The 25,252-nt window shown below is 37.2% G+C and overlaps 1 protein-coding gene and 4 non-coding genes across 5 annotated transcripts in view; 1 reads left to right on the top strand and 4 right to left on the bottom strand.

Annotated features, from left to right (window-relative positions):
- Positions 1–23,572, top strand: part of LOC133841851 (E3 ubiquitin-protein ligase goliath) — a 36,199-nt gene extending 12,627 nt beyond the window's left edge. Inside the window, exons 2-9 of the mRNA XM_062274625.1 lie at positions 3,875–3,906; positions 17,403–18,108; positions 18,179–18,311; positions 20,146–20,263; positions 20,326–20,477; positions 20,537–20,633; positions 22,571–22,927; positions 22,986–23,572. Of these exons, the coding sequence (XP_062130609.1) occupies positions 17,544–18,108; positions 18,179–18,311; positions 20,146–20,263; positions 20,326–20,477; positions 20,537–20,633; positions 22,571–22,927; positions 22,986–23,426 (1,863 nt within the window). The 5' untranslated portion in view covers positions 3,875–3,906; positions 17,403–17,543 and the 3' untranslated portion in view covers positions 23,427–23,572. The remainder of the gene's footprint in view (positions 1–3,874; positions 3,907–17,402; positions 18,109–18,178; positions 18,312–20,145; positions 20,264–20,325; positions 20,478–20,536; positions 20,634–22,570; positions 22,928–22,985) is intronic.
- Positions 18,789–18,860, bottom strand: Trnaa-cgc (transfer RNA alanine (anticodon CGC)). The gene has a single exon. It is a non-coding gene; the product is annotated as a tRNA-Ala (tRNA).
- Trnaa-cgc (transfer RNA alanine (anticodon CGC)) lies at positions 19,039–19,110 on the bottom strand. Its single transcript has one exon. It is a non-coding gene; the product is annotated as a tRNA-Ala (tRNA).
- On the bottom strand, positions 19,637–19,708 carry Trnaa-cgc (transfer RNA alanine (anticodon CGC)). Its single transcript has one exon. It is a non-coding gene; the product is annotated as a tRNA-Ala (tRNA).
- On the bottom strand, positions 19,911–19,982 carry Trnaa-cgc (transfer RNA alanine (anticodon CGC)). Its single transcript has one exon. It is a non-coding gene; the product is annotated as a tRNA-Ala (tRNA).
- Positions 23,573–25,252: the final 1,680 nt, after the last annotated feature.

The following is a 25,252-nucleotide window of genomic DNA, read 5'->3' as shown; positions in this document are numbered from 1 at the left end:
TGGGTGGAGGGTATAAGAACTTTTTAAAGTGTTCTTAGAACATCAAAGTTTATTATTTTTGCCCCAACAAATTCCATATGGCAACAGGTAATATGCATGAAAGAATCTATTTAAAAAGTGTAAACGATAATTCCTTGGAAAATTGTGCAGCCAATGCTATTTTTAGACCTGGCGCCTTTCGCAATGAGTCACAACAATGAACAGGAAAATTCGAATAATAAAAAAATGAAAAGAAACGCCTCCAGAGTGCGTCAGATATCCTAAAGTTGCCACGAATCAACCACCAACGGACTCGCCTTTGGGTTGGTTTCATTCGCTGCAGGAGACGCATTTGCATGCACAGTAAAAACTACAACAACTACAACTACAAGAGTGACAACTACGACTACGAGAATAACTAGCAGACTGTGAGTCATTGTCGCTGTTGTCAGCTCCCGATGGTAATCAGACGAACTCCGCGACGCAGTGTTAATTAAAGCGACAAAAGCAAGAACGAAAAGGCGACTGAGGAAGGAGAACTGGGGATAGACAACATGGAGGGGGCAATGGGTAGGGGCTTAGAGCAGGGACCTCCCCAAAACGAAACGAAACGAAAGCACTCGAGACTCCTCCACTCCTCTTTCCCAAGAATTGTTTTGTTGTTTTCTTTAATTTTGTTCATTGTTTTTCCAAACCAGCTGCGTGTTGAAGTGGAAAATGATCAGCGTACGTAGGCGCGTTTCTATATAGCGCAAAAGGGAAAGAGCAAGGGCGGGGAAAGAGAGACAAGATGCTGCAGTCGACTGACTGCTTTTAATGCCGCCAAGGGTCGCCGTCTCACCGAGCTTAAGAAAATATTTATTTTATTTGCTCTTTGCCCGTCAGCGTCATAATTAAGTGCGCGCCAAGGAGGTTAATTAGTATTGATTGTGTGAACAAATTTATTGTGGACACTCCCACAACTACATCACATCGCCATCCCCATCCCCATCCCCATCCCCATCTCCAACACCAAACACGATTCTAAACCAGAAAAGCTTTAAGTGGCTGGCAAATGAGTGCATCCTCCCTGTCAGATGTTTCCCACGAGTGCAGCACTTGAGCCGCGATATCCAAAGCAATTCCGGTAATTTCTAAGTAAAAACACTCAACTTGCTTTGTGTTGGAGCTTATGTTTTATATCGGAAAAGGAATAGAATTTGAAAATTATTAAAAGCTAGCTAATGGAAGGTGTCATCAGAAATGGAGAGAAGTTCCAAAAAGTAAATGCATCTACTAAAAATTCAGACATTGATTGATGCATTCCATACTATTCCTTGTCAGCAAGGCATTGCTTCGATCTATTTCTATACAGTTTCTCCAATATGGATTTCCCATATACCATCTTAAATTCATTAGACATTCAATTATCGTATTTCCATTGCCCTAGATGTAATATTTGAAATTATCTCCCCGTATTCAATCAAAACAATTTACGCAATAATGAAATGCACGCGAATAACAATTGCTCTATACTCGATGTTCTCTCTCGATGAGAATATCTTGGTTTGCTTGTAACGAGAAACCCGAACAACTAATCACGATAAATATATGTTGTTTCTATTGCATCATTTGGAAATATGAGTACGAACATGTTCGTGGATACTAGTTTATTTAACTTCCACTAATCTAATTTTATGACAGGTATTTGTGGCTGCTTCTTTATCGATTATTGACTGCAATATGTGATGCAAAAGTGAAAGTCCAATGAATAGATAATGATACTACCCCAAATAAGTTTCGTCTGTATAGCCCACAGAGATAACTTGACAGCTGGTTGAGTATATATTTGATTAGCATTTAATGAGAATTATGAAAATAAACAAAGCTATTTTAATTATGCGATTCTAACACAAATTTAATATTTATTTATGGCACAACTTTATCACATGATCCGATTCGCCGTAAATAAGACATTGACAAACAAATTTATAGATACAAGATACAAAAGTGAGAGACAAGGAAGCATTTTTAGCAGACTCTTTCAACCAGTTCGCTCTGAGTGCAGCAAGCAGATAGCTAAGATAAATGTTGTGTAGCACAGATCGAGCAGCCTTGCAAATAACAAACACATTCGAGTATCCGAGTATAAAGAATAGCTAACTGAACAAAAGCGAATGTTGATTTGCATAGACGATTAGCGCACAGATTGACAGTTTGACGGGGGCACTATAGGTAAATGTGTGAAATGCTTTTGTAAAAATGTTGTAGAATTAATTATGCTGCTAATAATTATAAAATCATGGAAGCAACAACGCAGAAGTAATTTGTGCGTTGCGAAATATGCATAGAATTCGAATTCAATACCAAATGAATATCGATAAATTAAATAAAGTGTACACAGCGTCTCACTAATTGGATTCCGAATGCGATTTACGGGAATGTAAAATGATGTTGAGGAAGGTGAGGTGGGAAGGAGGGAGGTAGGTATAAATGACGTTAGGGAGGTTTCTGTCGATGATTAAATACCTCGTCATTCTATGAAAATCAATATTGCTTAACAATCTCAGCACGCAATTGAACAACAATAGCAGCAGTTTGTTGCCATGGCTATCTCACAGTAGATGGAGAAGGGATACATGGCATTAGGAAGGGGGGTTGATTGGGGGAGGGGGATGGGACTTTGGCTGGTGGTTATAGACATACACAAAGAGAACTGCCCACTAATTACCAAGTGCTAAACATTTTGACGCGCATTTCTCGCCTTGCCTCCACTCGTTTCTAATGTCTGTATTAATGTCTTTGTACTTAAATTAGCAAATGTTTTATATTCCTCTCCCTATTTTCGTTGTTGTTGTTGCTGTTCGTTTGTTAATTGTGGCACGTTTTCGCAGCACATGACCACAAATCAAGCAAGGAACGTGTGAGGGGAGTGGAGTGTAAAAAAAGCTATGCTATTAATCAGTCAAGTGTTAATTGATATGGTTAAATCGCATATAAATAGTCGAGAAACCTATTCACATCTGTTTTCACATGAATATTCGCAGCAAAGTTTATTTTGTTTTGCAAATATTACCTCAAGATCAGAAGCGCAAAGGTCTTTATTAGCCTCAAATTTAATGGCCTCTTAATTATTATGATTTTATGAAATCTATTCAATGCTAACTTAATTAGATTGCTTAAGAAATAATCTTGATTTGATTTGCCTAAAGGCAATCCGGAAGTAAGTGTGTTAAGAGGCTCTCAAATTCAAATTTATTTTCTAAATTATTACAGCGAAATCGCACATTTTTCTTGGAATAATATGAGCTGGCAAAAACAAAACAATTAAGAAAGCTAGAGTCGAGTATTCTCAAATGAGAAATGACAGCTTCCCGATTTCAATAAAGGCAACACAGCCACACAACGATAAAACGGTCTTATTGTTTAAATAGATCTAATATATCTAATACATTTAAATATACCGAAAAAACTAAACGAAAAACTAAAAAATACCATAAGGTGGCTAATGGATATAATAGTGAGATTAATTTTATCATTTATTTTCTAAACAACGACCTGAGTAAAATGCCCTAAGCAAATTATGTTTAGTTTAATTATTTGCAAAGCCAACTCAAATGTAACAGCATAATGTATAATTTAATAATTCCTACCTACATTTCAAATTTTAAAATACAACAAACAGCTACAATAATGCAAATGAATTGCTTGGTCAATTTACTAGCTAAATAGGCACACAAGACAAGGTTGAATGGGCATAACACTGCGTATACGTAATAATTAAATTACATACATATACATTTAGATTGCTTTCGTAAATGAACAATTAGCACAGTGTATTTGATATTACTTTTGCATATGACATATTTAAATTGGTATTTGATTATTGACTTATTTGTAATTTATTCATTTGCAGATTGACGCAGCTGGAGGCAATCGAAAATTGTGGTAAGTGTCAGAGCTGACTTTTATGGCTTTTGTTTGGAAAGTTTTTGGCATGGAAACGTGTTAGGTCATATATCATACTAATAATGTCAGCGGTTCTGACTTGTGGCTAATTAAAAATGCTATATCAATTGCTAGCCAGATGCAAAATTAAGGTCGCAGCTAATGATAAATGACGCCATGTTTTAGCCATGATTAAATTAAGGCAAAACCGTTATGTAGCTGTCACATAAAATCAGTCGAAAAGTAATATTTTCTATTATTTTTTATATTAATGAGAAACTGAATTGCCGTCGATGTCTATTAATAAGTAAATATAACTTTAAAAGTTCCATTGCGAGAAAGTTTTCCGTGTTACTTTTATACACTTCTGTAAAAGTTTTAAGTATTTTTATACTCAGTCAGTCAATCTATCAAACTGTCAATCAGAACGTACAAAAGTACATTCTTTTAGTCAGTGTTTCCGGCCAAAAGTAACATGCTCTTTAGCAGTCAATATACTAGCATATGTTTGGTTTTAAATGGAGCTTCCTGCTAAGTAAAAGAGTGGGTGCCTCAAAGAGTGTAGGGAATAGGTTCTAAGGGCGGGTGGAGAGGGCAAAAGCGCGTGGCAATCCACGTGTGCTGTATTTTGTGTCACATTTGGGTTGTCGAGCACTTGGGTGGGGCTTCGATATTCATGAAGATACCAGGAAATCCCCTCAGCAAATAAATAATAAATGAAAAGTAAATACGAAATGTACATGACAATAGCTACAAACGATTGTCGTGCCTGAAGTTCAAATGTAATTGCTATAAAAAAGTATCAATAAAAAAAACTTTAATCAAATTATTCGTTCATTTGTATTAAATAGTTCAGTCAACTGTCATACTGTCAGATACTATAATGGAGATTAGTAAACTCTAAGGTAATCTGTCGACTTGATGACTGTTATTGAATGCATTGTTCAACGATTTATAACTACAATTATGGCACAATTTCAATCATAACTCGGTACTAAGTTTAGATTACACAACACACTGGATTTCGACACAGCCAAACACACAACAATAGCAAAAATCAGATGCATCACACAAAGAGTCTCGAGACTGAATCGAAAAGATAACGTAAAGAGTGAAAAAGAGGCATCATTGTTTGGCCCACATCAACGACGACAACTGAATCTGTGATTCGAACTGAGACCAAGAGACTGGGAGTTGAAGGCAGTGCTTGTGGGTCGGCAACCTTAACCCAATCTAAAATTGAAAACGAAAATGAAAATGAAAATAAAGCTGAAGTGGAATCTATGCTCTTATGCTTCGGTTCATAAGCAAATTGAGGTCAGTTTTTATTACATGCTTTTTGCAATGAGTAAATGAAAAGTTGCGCTGAAGACTGCCAAAGCATTACATATTATTTTGTACATGAAGCATAGGAAATACATGTTAAGTTTCTTAATATGTACGTTATTTCTGAATTTGTAATGTGAAACTTCTGATTTTCTTAACTCTTATATTACTAACTAGTCTGAAATGTTGTACAGATAATTAAATAAATAAATCAAATCGAATAACTTGTGATATAAACTTTTTTAGGCATTGTCATTTACGTTTCTAAGATGGATTTTTACCATTTTGTTTTTTTTACTCAAAACACTGATTTCTGGCATTTACTTATGCACACATTTTCCTGGACTGAAACTTAGTCAAATGTCAACAGTCTTTTGACTTTGACAAAGCGCACAGACTTGACAACAACTACGATAGGTAAATGTACAAGTCATCAGTAGTTCAGGAAAAATGCTTGCCATTGTTGCTATTTGAAAATCAATAGCTGACAACGCGCTCCTCCTAGCCACATTACTAAAGGCGTGCCAAAAGGGAGGAAGCCTTATGGCATGTGCTGTACTCCCAAATGCCAAGACACACACACACACACACACACACACATTGTCAGAGAGCCATTTGCAGTTAGTAGTTTAAGTCTGAGTGCTCGTGTGAGCTTCGGTTCGTTAAGCACAGTGGAACTGACATAGCAAAAGTGCTGTAATTTCGATGAAACTGCCAGCATTTTATAACCGACAAAAGAGTTTAAATAAAATTTGGAAATGATTTTCTACATACTGTCTATATTTTTTCTATTTGCATAAAGGATTTTACAATTCATACCTTAAAAAATTAAAGTTTTTCACCGATTTCATACCCAGAAAGAACAAAAATCTTAGATCATACTAAATCTAGATCCAAATTACAATAATTCTAGATTGGCCATTCGTGTAATTCAATCGAAAAGATTGCGATTCTTGCTTTCAGAATGTTATTTCTACTCTCTGTGCAGATTAAGAAATTTCTGAAGAAGTTATTCTTTAAATATGAGTTTTTTAATCTCAAAATGGAAAATTAAAATCGAAATTTTGTTCTAAGAATTGTTTAATTCTTATTTCAGAATTGTATGCATTAGATTGAAAACTTCTCGAACTTAAGTTTCTGATTCTTGCATCTAGAACGTAATTTTCTCTGTGCTTATAAATCTTAGACACTTGATATTTCAAATTGGGTCAAGGAGAGAGTAAGCCAGGGAAAACAACTACAATGATTTAATTTTTAAGCTGCTCAGCAGTCGCTTTTTCACACTTGCCTGCCAACTGTCCTGTTAACGATATTCTAAATGTTTTTCACCTGCAGCTGCAATCTTGTGAACAGCTTTCCAAACGTTCTGCCTTCAGGCTTTAGAATATTTCGCAGCTACGCAACTGTCAATGTTCCTTTTACCCCCGTCACCGATCTGTTTTCGCGGCATTGCTGCTAAATTTAAAAGACAGATGTCAGATGTCAGGGCGAAGCATTTGCTGTGCACTTTTTCAGTGTCTGCACATGACGTCTTTTTATAAGCCAGAAGCCAAATCGAAACTAAAACAACTACAAAAACACTAAAAGCTAAACGGACAGCGATTCCCCTTTCCCTCACCCGGCCCCGCCACAATCTCCCCCATCCACTAGACGTAAACAATTACAAGAAGCAAATAGCGGAAATCACGTTTTTAACAATGCCGACGCTCGAGTGGCCAATAAAGGTGACTGCGACTGTGGAATAGGCCTGAGCACAGTTTGGGGGATGTGGTGTGGTTGGGTTGGGGCTTGGTTGGTATCCAACAAACGCAGCGCAACGAAGCGAACCAAGCTGGTGGCGATCCAAGCAACTTTGTCGCTTCCGACTGGCAAACGGGTTGTGCTTGTGGGTGGATGGCGCACAAACAGAAGGTGTTTGAAGATTTATGACATCGTTTCAGCGCTAGCTTACACATGTTGTACCATTTACGCAGTCCGGACCCCAACCCAAGCTATAGAAACAGTCCCAACCCCATCCTCAACCCCAGCCCCAGAATTGCCCCTGTTCTCCAACTGCAAAGCAAGAGAATAGGAAAAGCAACACCGCTCTAATGCTCGACTACAGCATACCCTACGTAAATACTTAACAATATTTCGATCGTAAATAAGAGTTATTGGAAATAGAATTTAATTTTTAAAATATTTCTCCGGTATCTCTTTTAATAACTTACGCTACATTAATGCTTGAGTAACCCTGTGTAACATATACACATGTGAATAATAATGTTAAGTACTAATAAACAAATACTACAATTATTATTAATTGACATAAGGCATAAATCAAATTGAGTAAGAATAAATCGAAAAATGTTTAATGTTTTATAAAAAAAAGTAATATAGTATGCTACTTGTTAATCCCAAATTGAAGAATTTGAAATAGTCTTACTTAACCGGTATTTATTTGCGTACGAAGTTCGAAAACTTGAATATTTGTAGATCTCTAATACAAAACGTTCTTGAAGCTACATTTTCAAGCTTAGCACATTGCTTCGGTTTCTGTATTAGTCTCTACTCTCAGAGACAAACAATTTGCTACAAATTCTTTTTAATTGTCAAGCACATAAAAATTCAATGCAAAAGCAAAAAATATAATTTCTTATTTACTTCAAGAAAAAGAATGTAGAAATCGGTATGGTTTTAGAATGTTGCTTTTTATTTAAGCAATTATATTCCTTCACTTTTACTATACTTAAATTATGATTGAATTCAATTCATAAATTATTCAATCTGACAGAATTCATTCCTGCGTCTGTCTTAACCACACTTCATATCTGATCCCAGGGTAGCTGCAACATAAGTGAAATGTGTGTTGCAGTTGCTGTGTTATTATTATTGTGTTTGTTGTCGCCGATGCTAAACGTGACTATTGAGAACGTGATTTTCCCTGAGTTGGTTGTCGCCATGTGGCCAGCGTGTTAATATTTTCTTTTATATCTTTATGGATTTGTCTGCTACTGGGAACAAGAAATTTATTATAATAATCAATTGTAGTTTTTATTGTTTTACATTTTGATTTCTCAAGAAGTTTTCCCCCACAGTTTGTCCACTAACTGTTTACTTTTTATGGCAATGCGACGCTTTTATTAGCTGAAGACCAGGCAAGACAACAAAGACATCTTCAACTGGGGCTTCATCATCAATGCGAGGTCAAACACGTTCTATAAATATTTGTGTACCGCATTACGGCAGACAGTTTTCACAGTTTCTCCTCTTGGTTGCAGATCAATTTTGGTCGTCGCAATTCAAGTGCATTTCTGACATTGAGTAGGTGTGGCAGATATATCTAATTTATTAGCTAAAATGTCCACGCAAGTGATTTTTGTGCGGCAGACAACAAAGATGCCTAACTAAACGGCTGAAATGAGTTTTTATATGGTCTTCGGACAATGATTCAATTATGAGTCACTGCTTTATTTTCATCTTGCATTATGGACAGACTTTTACGAGCTACAATAAATTTATGGCAAATAGTTTGGAAGTTAAGTAGTATGATTTGAATGAGAAATATCGAGTAAAGCATTTCAATATGAGCATGAAATATTTATACTTAATAAGAATTCAAAGATAAACAATTAACAAAACTTTTTCTATATTAAATGTGAAAAGAATTGAAAGATAATCAATTTTCTTGAATCTTATTTTATTCTTTATGATGTAAACTTCAATAGTAATTTATATGCACTTTATATGCCTATTGCAGTTAGTGTGTCCTTGAAAAGCATCCTAAGCTAAAAATTTTATGTCCTTGGCGTAAAGTGTGCTGCATGGCAACAACTGCAATTGAAATTTCCCATTCGATAAAAACATTTTGTGTGCCATTTACGGCAGCTACTTAAACAATGACAATGATGACATAGAATTTGGTCTCCATGAGAGACGAGAGAGAGAGGAAACTGAGAGGACGTGATGAATGGCTGCGATGAGAATTTGCAGTAAAGTGACATTAAAATGCATTTGCCAAATAAAAAGCAGCAGTCGTCCAATTGGCAAAGAGCCAAACAATTGCTTGCTGGTATCCCTCAGTAAAATTACTGAACAGCCCTCAGTCCCCCAGTTGGCAATTGGACAATTGGAGCTAAGGCGAAAGTAAAAGTACATGTATAGAGAGAGGGAACGCTTTTAATTGCCATCACGCAATTTGAATCTTTTGCAGCAGTTGTCAGTAATTAGAAACTCAATTTACGCCCCCATTCGAAAGTGCAATTGTAAGAAGAGTTCCACTTCCATTAATAGATTAGGCCAGCTGCTTTATTTTGATTCGACTTCGAGACTCGAGCATCTCTTGGCAAATTCAAATGACTAATCGAGTTCTCTTCCCATATACTGGCTTTGAACTTTTCAAGTTGGTCCATAAGTCATAGATTGTCTATAATTTGTAAAATGATTTATGAACGACTCGTAATCAAACTGGAGCACTCAAGCGAGTGTTTTGGGTGTTGTGTTGGGTGGTCGACTGCGGTTTGCGTTTCCGCACTTGCGGAAAACTTAAGAGGAAGTTTCAACAACTTCATTTAAACTTTTCATTTGGCCTTTTGCTCAAGCGAAGCGTTTTTCAATTTCTGTCAAAATAAAAACAAACAAAAACCAAAGAGCTTCATTCCAACCATATTTCCTGTATGCATTATTTAAAAGAACTTTACTGCTTGCTGCAGTTTATTTTCTGTTTTCACATCCCATGTAGGTCACGGAAATTGTTATGTAGAGACACAATCAGTAATGGGTCGTAGTCGGGGTCGGGGTAGAGTCAAAAAAGGGGCGGAAGGAAGTCAACAAAGTCTGAGAGATTGTCTGAAATATTAAAATGAATTTCCAAACACATACGTATGTAGATCCTATCATAAAAGTGAGAAAAATTAATGAGCAAGCGATTCTTAAATATTTTAAAGAATAGAAAGTTGTTGAAAAATTAATCGCGCATAGCTGCTTAAGGGGCAGATATTTATTAATTGACAAATTTGAAGAGCACGCTTGCTAATTGGCAGCATTTTTCTCTTGATTGCTGAGGGGTGAATTGTTAACCAGATCAAAGACAATTAATTCTGCAATTAAGGAATTAAAGTCGTTAAAATATTTGCTTTAAAAGCAAATTCCAACAGCACTTCGCAGCAAACTGAAGTTCAAGTCGAACGCAATCTCAAAATATGTCAAAGGAAAAGAAATGCGAGAAATGAGAAATGAGACGAAACGAGAAGAGACAGAAGAAAAATGTTTGGCTTGATATTTTTAGTAACATATGTGTTTGTGGTGTTGTATGTGTGTGAGTTTCATAGGTCACATCGGGTATATGTGGGTGTGAGTGTGAGTGTGAGTGAGTGAGCATGTGGTGGCGTATGTTTTAAATTGGTTTCGCTTGCACAGATGTTGCAATATGCAAACAAGCGGAATATCAGTCACTGAACAAGGTGCCAGGCACTTGGTGCATTTGAAACACAGATAAAGCATAAAGCGAGTGATGAGAAACTTAAAGATAGTGAAAGAGAGACGGAAAGTGAATCATAAAACAGTCTTTTAGTGGAGTTTGTACTCTTACAATTTCCCTGTAGGCTATCATAAGAAAAATAAAGAAGCAGCTGACAAAACATTTCTCAACATATGCACTCTAAACAAAACAGAATAAACGAAAACAAAAGTCATTGAAAACGATATAAAATTAATTCAGACGAGTATTCATTAATAATAAACCACTGTGAAAGCAGAGCTGATAATTTTACATTTATTGCATTTGTTGTATCAACAAAGAAGTGATTGTCATATATAAACGACATATTCCTTGTGCATTTGACTCATCGTACAAAACTTTTTAAGCTTTTTAAGTATATCTGCAGACAATAATATACATATGTTTTGAATAATTTAATCCAATTTGTCGTTGCGGTGCAATAAGTGCCTATATTTGACCTTCAGGAAAAATGAAGACTGTCTTTTTTACGCAGCATGAATAAAATTATAAATATTTGTAATCAATGTTGACAATGCTATTTATGATCACTATTATTAAAAAACATAAAAAATAAAGAAAAAATTCTTAAATCGAATCGATATGTATGATGACAAAATTTAACTCAGAAATCAATTCCTTAAATCAAAATTAAACATTAAATATGAAAAACTGAAACTGAAACGGAAAATCTAAAATCAAGGACTTAATCTTAATCTTTTATTCAAAATGGGTAGCGGGTATCTCACAGTAGAGTACACTCGACTGTAGCTTTCTTATTTGTTTAATATATGTGGGTATGTTAAAGCTTATCGTTTATATACTTCTTCCAAGAGATTCTCAATCTGAAATTCTCAAGATTTTCATTATTTTTGTTAGAACATAATTTTCTTTATCTGTGTAGTATAGGGTAAAAAAAAAACGTATTGCTAATCTTCAATATGAACATTATAGTACCAATGCCTAAAGTAAAGTATCAACTTTGCAAGTAAGTTCATTTCGCTAATTTGTGCTACGTTCGAAGGCTTTCTGCAGCTGGCTGCATTTGACAGCAGGCAACAGCCTGATATGTGCTAATATAGAGACCGAGTTGCAAGTGGTGCGTGAAGGAAGGGACAAGGAAGCGGATGTGGCAACAGCAGCCAGTGGGCGGTCAGACTAACTCTGCTGATGCTGACAGTGGCAGTCATTGGGAACAACTGGCAGCACAGCTTGGCGACATTTACAAGTGCCCACACACAAATACAGAGAAATATATATACATATAGTATGTAGATGTAGATGTGGTGCATTTCGTGCTGTGTATAACAGAGCAAAAGTTTCGCCCTCTCGGTCTCTGTGCACTTGGCAACACTTTGAGAACGAGCGTCGTTTAGCAAATTGAAATGCGTGTGTTGCAATAACATGGAATGAGACGAAGCACTCGGAACCAGCTGAGAGTGCGATGGCAACCAAATGGCGCAATTCTAATTGAATCGCGGCATAATTCAGTTATAGGTTCTTCGCTGCTTGCCACATGTCTAATTGTTTATGGCCACTCTTTGCTATTGCTCCACTGATTGTTATAATTTTTTTTTTTGGTACAACAATCGTTATTCCATTTGGCATTTCATCTACTATTGACGTAACAGGTGCATAAATTAAATCCGTAATCAGTGCATATTTCCGTGCTACCTGTTACACCTGTAATTTCTCTACAAACGAAAAAAAAAAACAAATAAATTCCTCTCTGTCTTTTGTGGTAATTGTATTGTTGGTTTTGTTTTCTTTTTTTGTTCCTGCATAGAGTTCAACGAAATGCATTAAAGCCAACGAAGCGCATAAAAACGCATCAAATTCACTCGAATGGCAAAATGAAAACTTTTTGAAAAACCCCACTTTGGTGGTTTAATAATAACAATAAAAGTTCCGTTGTTGGCAACACTGCAGTTTTGCAGCTTTGTTAACAGTAATTTAAATTGCTGTGAGCTCAGATGGCAAGCGGCAAAAGTTACTCGAATACATTAGAAAAGTTAAGATATAGTTCCGAAATGGTTACACTTTATATTGAGAGTGCTACTGAAGTACGACAAATGCAGCAGTAATAAATATGTATACTGAAAAAAAATGTTATAAAATTAAAATTTCGGTCTTAGGACTAAAAATTGTATTTTAAAGAAAATGTAAATCATGACGTTACAAATCACATCTCGATTCAAGAATAGTTGATATGAAAGAAAGCACTCTGATTACGAAGAACCTTTCAAATTCTAGAGCATTTGAACCTCCTCTTACAGACTACAAAGAAAAATCGTACGCGAAAGTTCGACTAACTGAGCTATAAATGAAAAACTTTCAAGGAATATCAATGGTTTCGAACATTTTGTATCTTACGTCTTAATTGGCGAATTTTATATTCTTCAGTTTAATGTTCTTAGTTATAATAATGTGATCTAAAAGAATTTTTTTTAAAAAAACGGAATTTTAATTCCTGATTTAAGAAACTGGTATTTTTCAGAGTATAGAGAGTCACACAAGTTCCACAAATGCAACAGAAATGAATGTTTGGAGTCTTATTTATTATATTCATTAATTTTAATGACTCAGCAACTAATGCAAGCAAATAACTTTGTCAAAGATAATATCCACATAAAATATAACTAAAAGCAATCACAAGAATGAACAGCAGCTAATTAAAATGCGGCATATGAATATATAAGTCTTCCTCATTGAATGCGGCACTCATTTCATACCGATTGGTGAGTACCTGGCACACGTTTTGCATTTTAATGCTTAATATTCGTTAATCACATTTTAATTGCCGTCAGATGTGCTTGAAGACTCGTTAAATGCTTTAGGCTGTGAGCATCCTTTAGATACAAAAAACGATTACAAGTACTCAATTGATAGAGAGCAACAATTCTTGAAGTTTTCAGTTTCAGTTTTCAGTGTGTGCGCTTCCTCTGCTCATATTCACAAAATGCACATAAATTAAATATTTATTTATTTGAGTGAACGATAACCGCAACAACAACAACAACAACAGCACTCGATTTACATAGAAACAGCAACAACCGAATAAAAATAAACACACATGAAATACTCACACATTTGCACGAGTTGAGAGTATTCCCAAAATACTCGTATGCGAATTTATCATTCGTGTCACGTTTTTGCAAATCACGTTTCAGTAAATACACAAACAAATAAACAATATTGATGTGAGTGTACTTATGAGTATGAATGCGTGTGTGGATGTGTTTTCACAATCACATTCGGAATTGTCTATTTATCTCAGTGCTTTCAGTTTCTGTTTGTTTAGCGGAATTTATGCATGATATATGTTTTTTTCTATTGTTTTATTTGAAGCTTTATAAATTATATATAAATTAAGATATACTCTAAAGAAAATAAACACAAACCATTTGCTTCCAAATGTAAATATTCTTTATAAAAATAACCTAAAAACTGCAGAAAATTATCTAAAAATAGAAACACCTGTGGATCTAACTAAATGAAGTGCTAAACAAAGAACTCATCAAATATGAACAAAATAATAGAAACTTTATTAATACAAATAAGAAAGCGAATGAACAACAATTTCAAATTATCAACTAGGTTATACCTTAAATTAAAACGTTCATTAGTTCGTGCTAGTATACCCTGTGAATAGATTGTTTAAGGGGTATTCAAAACATTTTGTATTGCTTACCCGTTGTTTTTCTGGCAACGAGCCCAACAAAAATATCAAGCGAAACAAACGAAATTGAGAAGTGCAATACCGACAGCAAGATTATAAATATTTTACAAAATTAATGTAAATTGGAAGGGTGGTAAATTCACAAGTATTTCAATGTATTTATCAAGGCAAAGAAAGTCAAAAATATGAAGAATACAGATTTCCTATGCTATAGAAAGTGCTTCAAGGTGTCACTTTCTATAATAAATATAATTTGAAAAAGCGACGCAATTTCAAGATGAATTTATAATAATATTGCAATGGCACACCCAAGCATAAGCTTAAGGTGCACTCTTATATAGATTCACATGCCTGCGAGTTAATCGCAAAGCAATAAATAAATGATACAAAAATTGAATACCAAAATCATTTTTCACTTTTATTTTCTTGCGCTCCCTCGCCAGTGTTTCTCGCTGTCTCTCTCTTTATCTCTCTTTCCGACTCATCGTCAAATATATGTATGTACGCTTGTAGATATGCAAAAATTGACTCCAAGCACACTTATAACACTTTTGGCAGCAGCCAACGACACAGACAACAACAATCAGAACAGCTACACAGTCAGGGTCATTATCCTAAACAGGCAGCATGCGGTGCTCTCTGCGTTGTTGTTGGCTTTGGCAGATAGCTTGTCGGCCAAGTCCGCTGCTCGCACAGTTGTCCCCATTTAGTCGTAATCCCCTGGCAATGCCACTCCATCGATCGCTGCCCTTGTCCTGCCTGCGTTGCCGTGCCGCGCCGCACCGCGCCGGTTAGCCACATGCCAAGCCAAGAGCAACTGCGGCAAAACTGAAATAAAATGCAACGATGCATGCAAAATGTGCAACGAGCAATCGAAGAGCCATTTTGGCTCGACTTAGTCGACCTACAATGGGCGCTACAATTCACTCTCAGCTAGTTGTCAGTTAATAAAGTCGCCTCGTAACTCAAATAGATTTTAACCACAAAAAAACTTAAAGTACGAATATGATTTATCGCGTGTGTCGAGTAGAGTATATAGCAACAGCGATGAGCCAGCCAAGTAACCCAGTCTAGTGCATTGAGTTAGTTACGAGCCCATAAATAGGCGTCAAAATAAAGTTTTGTATTCAATTGGTGTTGGGACACTCGATGGGTTTGTTGTTGTTACTGTTGTTGTTGTGGTTAGCAGATAGCTAAAAAAAGAAAAGAAAATGCAAATAAATTCATTTTTGCAAGACAACGAAAGATAGAGAAAGAATTATTACAAGTAGGTGTCCAAAGTTGTTTCGTTTAAAAACCAAAAAAAAACTGGTTGCTTGCTCTTGCTCTTGCTCTTTGCCTGCCGGACCACTTTTCAGTGTCAGCAGCACACCCACGACTTCCAGTTGGCCATCTTCGTCCCTCGTGGACACCCAGTTGTCCCTGGCCAGCCCTGGGAATACACTCGTAAATATAATGAAATATTTAAATGCATTGCATTTCGCTGACACTGTGCGCGCCGTACAGTTGCCGCAACTTTGCACACGGACATGCGGGGACATGGAACACGGCGGTGCATGACACTCGGATTGGGTTGGGGCATTGTGCATAATATTAATGGCAGCGCCTTTGCCAATGGCATTGGCCTTCAGATGGCGCTTAAATGCAGCGGAATGGCCAACGCGAAGGCTACGATGCAAATGCCTAGACAATATGCTATGCTTATGATTTATTAAATCTCGAAATTAAAAGAGTTCGGCAGTTTTCTACAAAAATATACGTTATGATAGACTAAAAACTTATCGTCGAATTTTAAGAATTCTACTACAAACCGAGAGCTATTATGATCGTGCATATTTTGGGGATCTCCATCAGCTATTCACGTCTCAGTGTTAATCTAATCTTGAATAATAAAAATCTATTTATACTTGTAGCCGCTCAAGTGTTGGTCTTACTCGAGTTGTACACGTATTAGTTAATTTAGCTTTAACCAAAACAAAGAAGTCAACTACTGTGTAATCTCGATTGTATATTAAAATTATAAACAACTGTTGGGTATTCAATAGAGTGATCGAAATATTGTTTTCTTTTGTTCTTGTTAATAAGTTACATTTTTGATTAGTGTTACTTTTGTGGTTAACTAATACATATAAACTTATTTTATCGTTAAATTTATATTAAAGTGAATTATATAATTTTTAAGCACAATAGAAACATTTATGAAACATTTTCTACAAAAATAATGAAATGCTTATAAATAAACAAAGCGGGTTTAAGGCAAGTAGGAAAGTTAACCGCTGAGATACCCGTTACCCATTTGTAATAATGGTATTATTCTTAAAATATACCAAATAAATATAAGCAAAAATAGCTTTTCGGTATATTTCGGTATATTGATAAAGAAATTAACCCTCCGCTGCAGGAGCAATTTTTTAGAGGGTATAATTAACTACCAAAAAATGTCGATCGAAAATTTTGGCAACAAAATCGAACGAACAACTTAGTTCACTGATCGTAAATGAACGAACGAACTTATATAGTATTCAAAAACTCAGTGAATGTATAACCCAATATTATTGTACGTTAAACCTAATCAACATTTTCGTAGCTTTAAAGATCTTATAATCTTCGAGATTAAGGTAAACAGACAAAGCTATACAGCTTATTGACTGATCAAGAATTTATTACATATTGTATTGTGTCGAAGATATAGCATTCTTTTCTGTTCATTCCATTTTTCTGCCTTAGCTTGTAAATCATTGTAGACGTGATCTGCGCCTAATTAATTTCAATATCTCGAGTAAGGGATTCGTCAGCCATAAAGAAATCAATACTTTCTTGAGATAAGTCTATCAGCTGTGCTAATGTCTATTCATAAATACTAGACGGGATTCAAGAGTGTTTCCAATATGGCCGCTTATCTGCAATTAACCGACCGGCCCCACACTATGACTCTCTTAATTTCAATTGCTATTGAATGGATTTCAAATATATTCAAACACTCATACCTGCTTGTCGGCATTGCTATCATTTCAGTTGACAGACGACTTTGCTTGCCGACGGACAGGAAGCAACAAATGTTTCATCGATTTCAGTGAGACACTCGATTACGATTGCAAAGTTTACATCCGATTCTTGTTGTTGAGGAAAACACTTGATAAATCAGCCAGCCGTGTAATGTTCTGTCAGAGGATGCTGCTGATGGCCAGCTTGGTGCTCCTGTTGGGTGGTCAGCCTCATCTGATCGCCACAACAACGACAACCACCTTGGTGGCGGCCATGACCATTGCGAATCAGGATCTAGAGCGATACTTTCGGGCAGCTAATGCATCGCACACCTACACGGGTCATGTGGAGGAGCGCTCGAATATGGATACCTATACATTTGCCTTCCTCAACTGGTCGTATGTGGACACCGTGAATACCATATGCGAGAGTGAATTCTCGGAGGAGAAAGCACGCTATGGAGAGGGCAAGATACTCAATGTGACAGGTCGTCTGATTCACATCAGCACTGCAGATGACGATAGCGACGATTTTGCCTGCACACCTTATATACGCGGCACTCGAGGTACGCCCCTGCCTGAGAAGGGCGTGCCGTGGATTGCGCTGGTTCGTCGTGGCCGTTGTACGTTCGAGGATAAAGTAAAGCATGTCCATCATTACAATGCTGCCGGTGTGATTATCTACAATGACAAGCAGGTCATGCAGTTGGAAAAAATGCAGATCAAGGTTAAGACTCGTAAGTAGCATTATAATACAAAAATTGATATATAATATTATGTGTATTCAAATATGTACATATTTTTCAGGCAACATTGCTGCTGTTATAACCTATCAATCAATTGGACTTGATTTGGCGAGCACTGTGGACAAGGGCTACAATGTAACCATTTCCATCATCGAGGGGCGACGAGGCGCTCGACCGTTGGCCAGCCTAAACAAGTAAGTAGGCACATAAATATTGCTTGAACTTATAACAAGATAACACGCTAAGACGCTTTAGGCGTGCTCGATTATGAGGCGCTGACGTGTTTAAAACATTTGCAATGACTGCTTAATTGCTCCGTCCTATTTATGGTAGTGATAAAGTGCAGAAAAAGTGTAGCAGTAATTCTAAATACGTTCTAGTTATTAATTACATACTTATTTGATGCGTATTTTTCACACTCAGGGCAAAAGGTGAAGTACTTTTGCAATCTATAGTAAATCGTGGCACACGTAAAATTAAACACAGATATTCTAAGCGCGTAATTGATTTAGAAGCAAGTCATTTATGATTTGTTATATTTTCATTAAGTTTGCATATTTAACCTCTGATGTAGCCTACATTAATTAAACTAAATCTTTGAGCTGCAGATCACTCATTTTTAGGCACACATACAAAAAAACCATATGTCAAGAATGACACATATCCCCAAGTGGAGACGCCGGGGTTTGAACCCGGGGCTTCTCACATGCGAAGCGAGCGCTCTACCACTGAGCTACGTCCCCATTGAAAAGTTTGGAGTTACATTGTCGCAGTTGATCCAGACCCATTCTAGTACTCAGAAATAAGTACTCGGCACTCTTAAAAAAATCTGTTGATAAGAAAAACAAAGATCGACCATTAAACCAATTAGCACATATTTTCAGTTAATAGAAATTATAAAATAATTGACCCAAGCCAGTCTGGAGACGCCGGGGTTTGAACCCGGGACTTCTCACATGCGAAGCGAGCGCTCTACCACTGAGCTACGTCCCCGTGCAAAAACAAATTTTAATTGCAACAATTGATTATATCTGACCAACAACAGCAAACATAAAATTCGGAATAATTTGAAAACTTTTTAAAAAGGTTTTTTTATTTTATTATTCTTATTCTGTTTATTTACTAATTATGTACATTTTATGGGGGGTATATACAGAAGGTTTCACATTTATGGGGAATATTTACAAGGGAGTATTTACAGGGTCACCACTCGCTAGATGGCCTAATGGGCAGGTCAAGAGAGTGGTGTCTTTTAAGGCGTCTGACGTAGAGACTGTTGTCCAGCAGGTTGATTGCGAGCTGGTTACCGTGGATGTCAAGTCTTTGCACATGTGTGAAGCTGAATTTGACAATCTCTGCAGATACCTTTGGGTTTATAAAAGATTAAGATTTTTAATAATATTGATTAAGATTGAAATTATCATATTTAGAACAAAAAAATTTCGTCAAACAAAGTTAAATTTAACAAAAAATCAAAATCAAATATTTTTTTAAAAAGCAAAATACACCTCACATAACATGGAGACGCCGGGGTTTGAACCCGGGACTTCTCACATGCGAAGCGAGCGCTCTACCACTGAGCTACGTCCCCATGAAATTAGCGTACGTCAAATAGCGTACATAACCATTGAAAATTATTGCTTAAAGGATTGATGCCATGTTTTCTTTTTTATTCTTTATCTTTTGTGTATCCTTTTTGTTATACTTATATTATTTATGTGTAATCAGAGCCGGCTACAGTTTCCAGGTTGAAAAGTGTGTTTGCGTTGTCAAAAAAAATTAACTAATTCACATGGAGACGCCGGGGTTTGAACCCGGGACTTCTCACATGCGAAGCGAGCGCTCTACCACTGAGCTACGTCCCCTTGCTTATGTGGCATGACTATTGTCTTACATGTATACAAGCAGTGAAATTCCATGCCATAACTCCTGCTTAATCGACCTTTGAAATATTGTGAACAGCTTTTTTTGTTACACTGCTTATGGACTGCTTTATTTATTTGATTAATTCGAATTTCTTTCTTGCAGAACTTCCGTGTTGTTTGTTTCCATATCGTTTATTGTGCTCATGATAATATCGCTGGTTTGGCTTATATTCTACTATATTCAAAGGTTCCGATACATGCAGGCAAAAGATCAGCAATCGGTTAGTAATCTAAACAACGCGAATTTTTAATTAAAGTTAAATAAATGTCTCTTATTACTTAGCGCAATCTTTGCTCCGTTACCAAGAAGGCGATTATGAAAATACCCACGAAAACGGGTAAGATGACCGATGAGAAGGACATGGACAGTGACTGCTGTGCCATATGCATTGAATCCTACAAGCCCGCAGATATCATACGTATTCTGCCTTGCAAGTAAGTGTTATACAATCTCTTAAAGAGATTTTACTAATTGACAATGATTTTTCTTACAGGCACGAGTTCCACAAGACTTGCATTGATCCATGGTTAATTGAACATCGCACGTGTCCAATGTGTAAACTTGATGTGCTCAAGTTCTATGGTTATGTGGTGGGTGATCAAATCTATCAAACACCCAGCCCACAGCATAATGCTCCAGTTGCATTGGCCCCCACAGGAGCAGCAGCAGGTGCTGGAGGAGCAGCTGCTGCTGTTCCGACTGCCTCCGATGAGGTGCCGGTCATCGTTGTGGGACTGCCTCAACACAATATTAGTAGTTTTAACGCTAGTGCTATTAATTACCATCAACGTAGTCCTAGTAGTAGTCAGCAGCACCATCAATCTGGAATTGCTGAGCGCGGTAGACGCAATTCGGCTCCGGCGACCATGCCCCAAATCATATGCACTGCCAGTCGTCAGGTGACTGATGTTTAAGTTAAAACAACTACCCTATTTTATATATACATTTAAAATTTAAAATTTAAATTCCACATTCTACGTTTGCTGCGTACTTACCGTGTAAATATGCGTGCAAAGGTTTGGCACTGCTTGTGACAAGCAGTGTCAAGTAGTGCAAAGCAGTGCACGTTGTGTACTTAAAACTGACGCTGACCATAAGTTGAGTTGAATCAAAACAATCGTTGTTCTCTACACTTAAGACAATCAATTCTGAATGTATCTGGATACAAAATATGACTTGAAGATACATTCCTAATTGATTACTATTAGTATTGCCATCGATTGATTTGACAGCTCCAAACAGAAGTCTGTAGACAGAGGACCGAAGACTTCGCAAAGGAAAATCCACGCACATTTAAAGAAAACCGCAGAGTTCTAAGTTAAATATACTTATTAAATTTAAGTTGTAAATTTAAGCGTACCAATTGTCGATAACAAAGAGAAGAACCGAAAGCAGAAATATTTACGAGTACTACAATAACTACTATTACTACAACTATGTATAACTATAACGATAACGATAAAGATAACGATAACTATAACTATGATAAATCATGAGACGCGTAGATGTAGTAGCTGTAATATTCAATGCAAACAATTTAATTCGTAGCAAAATCAGTTTTGCTAGTCATTGGCAATGGCATCGAAGCTGTGCCACCCACACATAAAATAGATACCATACGATACATGATATATTCATATATACATACGCATATATAAACTCAGAACACTCATAAACAATCTTAAAAAGTAATGTCGAAGGTGCCAAAGTATTTGCTTTTAGCTTTAGTTGTTTAAACTGAATAATAAATAAACCATTAGTTATATTATTTATTTTAATTTTTCTTCATCTCTTCATTTTCATTTCAATATTTTTTGAACGGAGATTCGACAGATCTTAAAATTTCTGTATTATGTGAAATGTTGGTATGCTGAATGAGCTTAAATTGAGAGCATCATAAATGTTTAGAAATAGCTAATGTAATGCTTGATCTCCTCGAAAAGGGATCTTAAACTATTCGAACGCACAAATTACAATAGGAATAAACTATGGATGTTTAGATGGATACAATATGATATGTAGAAATGAGTTGCAGGGTTTCTGAAAATTGCTTAAGTCTAAGTAAAACATATCTGCGATTCAATGCCAAAAGAAAAGAATTACATTTGCATTTGTTTATTTTAGATTTCTACATTTTTATTTGTGGAAAAATTTTTCACATTTGATTTGAACATGATTCATCATTGAAAAACACACCCAGTAAATCTACTGCCCGCTTAAGAGTTAAATTGTATTAAGTGAAGTAAACGTAGGGCCTTAATTAGTTGTCGATTACAAATACCAGATATGTATGTACTCTAGTTTTTGCTAAACCTTAAACAAATTGTGGACTCAAGCATAATTAAGAAACTACAACAAAAAACCAAATAAATTAATTGAATTTGAAACCGCTTCGCTTGTTTTGCAATGTAGAAACAGCTGCTTATCATCCATATCCATATCTTATAGATGTTCCGTGGATCCATTTGCAATATTGATATCCGCATTCAGTAGCTTCTTCTTTTGCCTGCCCTCTGTTCTCTTGCAGTTCCTGGGCAGTGAGGAAAGTATACTGGAGTACGAGCCAGATAGAGCTGCCAATGCTACAAATCCCCAGACAGCAGTTATCTTAGCACAGGAATCTGGACCCTCTCAGGGTCCATCCAGTGCACTGGCCGATCTCATACGCAGTCGCGATTTTGTGATCGATTTTCCCCGCGTCTATGTGCTCAACACTGGCAGCATGGTGGGTGCTAGAGAAACACTATTTCCGGTGCGTCTACCCGAGCGATCTCAGAGCTCCTTGTCGCTGAGATCTCAGGCACGCGACTGGATGTCCCAGATGAGCAACAAGTTGGAGGAGCAGCAAGGACTGCGACGTCTGCGCAAGGATGAAATGCAGCAGGTAAGTTGTTGTGTTTATCGGTATACGGAATTGACTTACTGAAATCATTGTGGCACAGCAACTATTGAGTGCTCGAGACTCGCAGAGACAACGTCGCTCCCGCTCCGCAGATGGACGCTATGCCACCGGTTGCTTCGGACGCCAGCGCACGCCATCATTGCAACAGACTCCAGGCTTGGATGGACCGCAGCTGCAAATGCAAATGCGACGCACCAGCTCTACGCATACATTGCACCAACTGACGGATGCCTCCTATGCCCAGTCCCGCCAGCGGCAGCGTGAAACTTTCGATTTTGCGCGCACTCGTCGTCGCTTCATTCGCCGTGAAAGCGATGAGATATCCCTGCAAACGATGCCGCGACGTGTGGCCACAGGAGTGGTGCATCCCATGCCACCCGCTGCACCTTCGCAGCTTCCTCAGCGGGAGCATGCGGACGCTGAGAGTGGCGATCACATTACCATACAGGTGAATGGCGAGGGTGTGGATCTCAATGATTAAAGTGATATTACATAGTACCTGAATAGTTCCGAATATACTAAACTATATATTTACAATTCTATAATAGTTCTAAAGTATTACTCTAATGTAAATAATGTGGTCAACGAGAATGAGAACGCGATCTCTAATCAACGTTAGTATTATGATTCAAAATGGTTATCAGTTCAATAAATTTATTAAATTAAAAATTAAAGTATCTGGAGTAAAAATTTAAATGGGGAAATCCAAGACTATTCAGGGAATTGCAAACAGTATTTCTAATAACTTTAAATCTCCATCCAACTTGTTGAATAACATTATAATTAGCAATTGTAAAAGTGCACATTGCATAAGCAAACAGTTATCCCATGCTTTAAATTCCTTCCACCATTGGCCAAGTTATTGTTTTAATGATTCACTCACCACATCACATGCGATATGAGTGTGGCAAACCCCCCAACACTTTACCCTCTTCCTTAGAGTGCAACTCACATCGAGAGTTGGGACTGAATTCCATTTGGGATTTGCGCGTGCCTCGCTGACAAGCTGGACCCTGGACCCTGGACCCTATTCGCAGCACGAAAGTTTGGGGCAGACATCAAGGCAGCACCAGCAGCAGCTTTATCCGACAAATCCAGACATTCGGACAGCTCAAGGGAGATCCCGAGTTCCCCACACCAAAGCGAAATCAGCAAATAAAACGAAAAGCGGAAAGCAAAAAAAAAAAAAATACAAAGCGAAAAGGAACAAGAACAAGAAAGCTGCAATTGGGTGCGCTCAACTGAAAGGCATCCGTTAACAATTTGTTATAAAAAGAAATGAAAATAGTAAAAGATTTTAAAAATACTCTGAAAATAAAATATTAAAAAAAAAAATGTATTTAAAATGTTTTTTGCAATATGATTGATTTATAATAGACCAGTGAATTTACATTGGATGATATTTCAGTCTTGATTAGAATAATAATTATCGATGTAGACTCCACACACCCGTTTCGCCTTTGGGTGCCGGGTATAAAAATAGAGCAAAAGTTATGAGGAAGCCACGGTTGAAGTTTGCCGCTCATAACTGCGCAGCCGATGGATACCAAAAGGCAGCTAATAAGAATTCATCATGCAGAAGAAGAGGGCTCCAGCCGCCGATTGATAAAGGAGAGCGCAGAAGGGGAATGAAGAAGAGAGCAACTGAAGGGGATCGACTGGGTCGCCTGCACGCGCCGTAATTGCAACTCAACAGGAGGGCCGCAAACCCTCGGTTGCTGGATCTGTGGATCTGGATCTTGTGGTTCGGTTGAGCTGTGTTAAGCTTCAGAGAGCTGGCTCTCGGTAGGCAGCGGCCTGGACTCATGTTTATAAACTTAAAGTCTGTAATCACATTAGGCATGTAGCCAGAGAGCACAGAGTCGCTCTGCGCAGTGCTCTGCACACCGATGCAGCTTTATCACCTGACGGACCTCTTCGACTTAGGTCTCTCCTCTGACCGCATATCTCACGATCGCGATCGATGACAGCACGTACAAATTTCTCGATTGCAACCTCGTCCTCGCCTTCGTCCTCGGCCTCGTCCACGTTCAAGTTGTTGTTGACGTCGTCGTCGTCGTTGTTGTTGGGGGCGTGCCAGTTGTGGGCGTTGCAGGGCACATTCAAGATAAAATGATTACATTGTAGGAAATGCCGCCTGGAGCTGAATTTACAGACTCATGGCAACTAAAAACAAGAAAGTACGAATAACAAATCTTCATATAACTCAACAAGAAAAGTTCAACTGTGAATCCGCATAAATACATTATTGGAAGATAAGAGTTTAACTTATTAGCATCTGCTAATTAGATTACTCGAACAGTGCTG

This window comes from Drosophila sulfurigaster, chromosome 3, assembly GCF_023558435.1.
Source record: "Drosophila sulfurigaster albostrigata strain 15112-1811.04 chromosome 3, ASM2355843v2, whole genome shotgun sequence".
Classification (NCBI taxonomy): Eukaryota; Metazoa; Arthropoda; class Insecta; order Diptera; family Drosophilidae; genus Drosophila; species Drosophila sulfurigaster.
The sequence above is the reverse complement of the archived record's forward strand: the minus strand, read 5'-3'. Positions and strand labels throughout refer to the sequence as shown.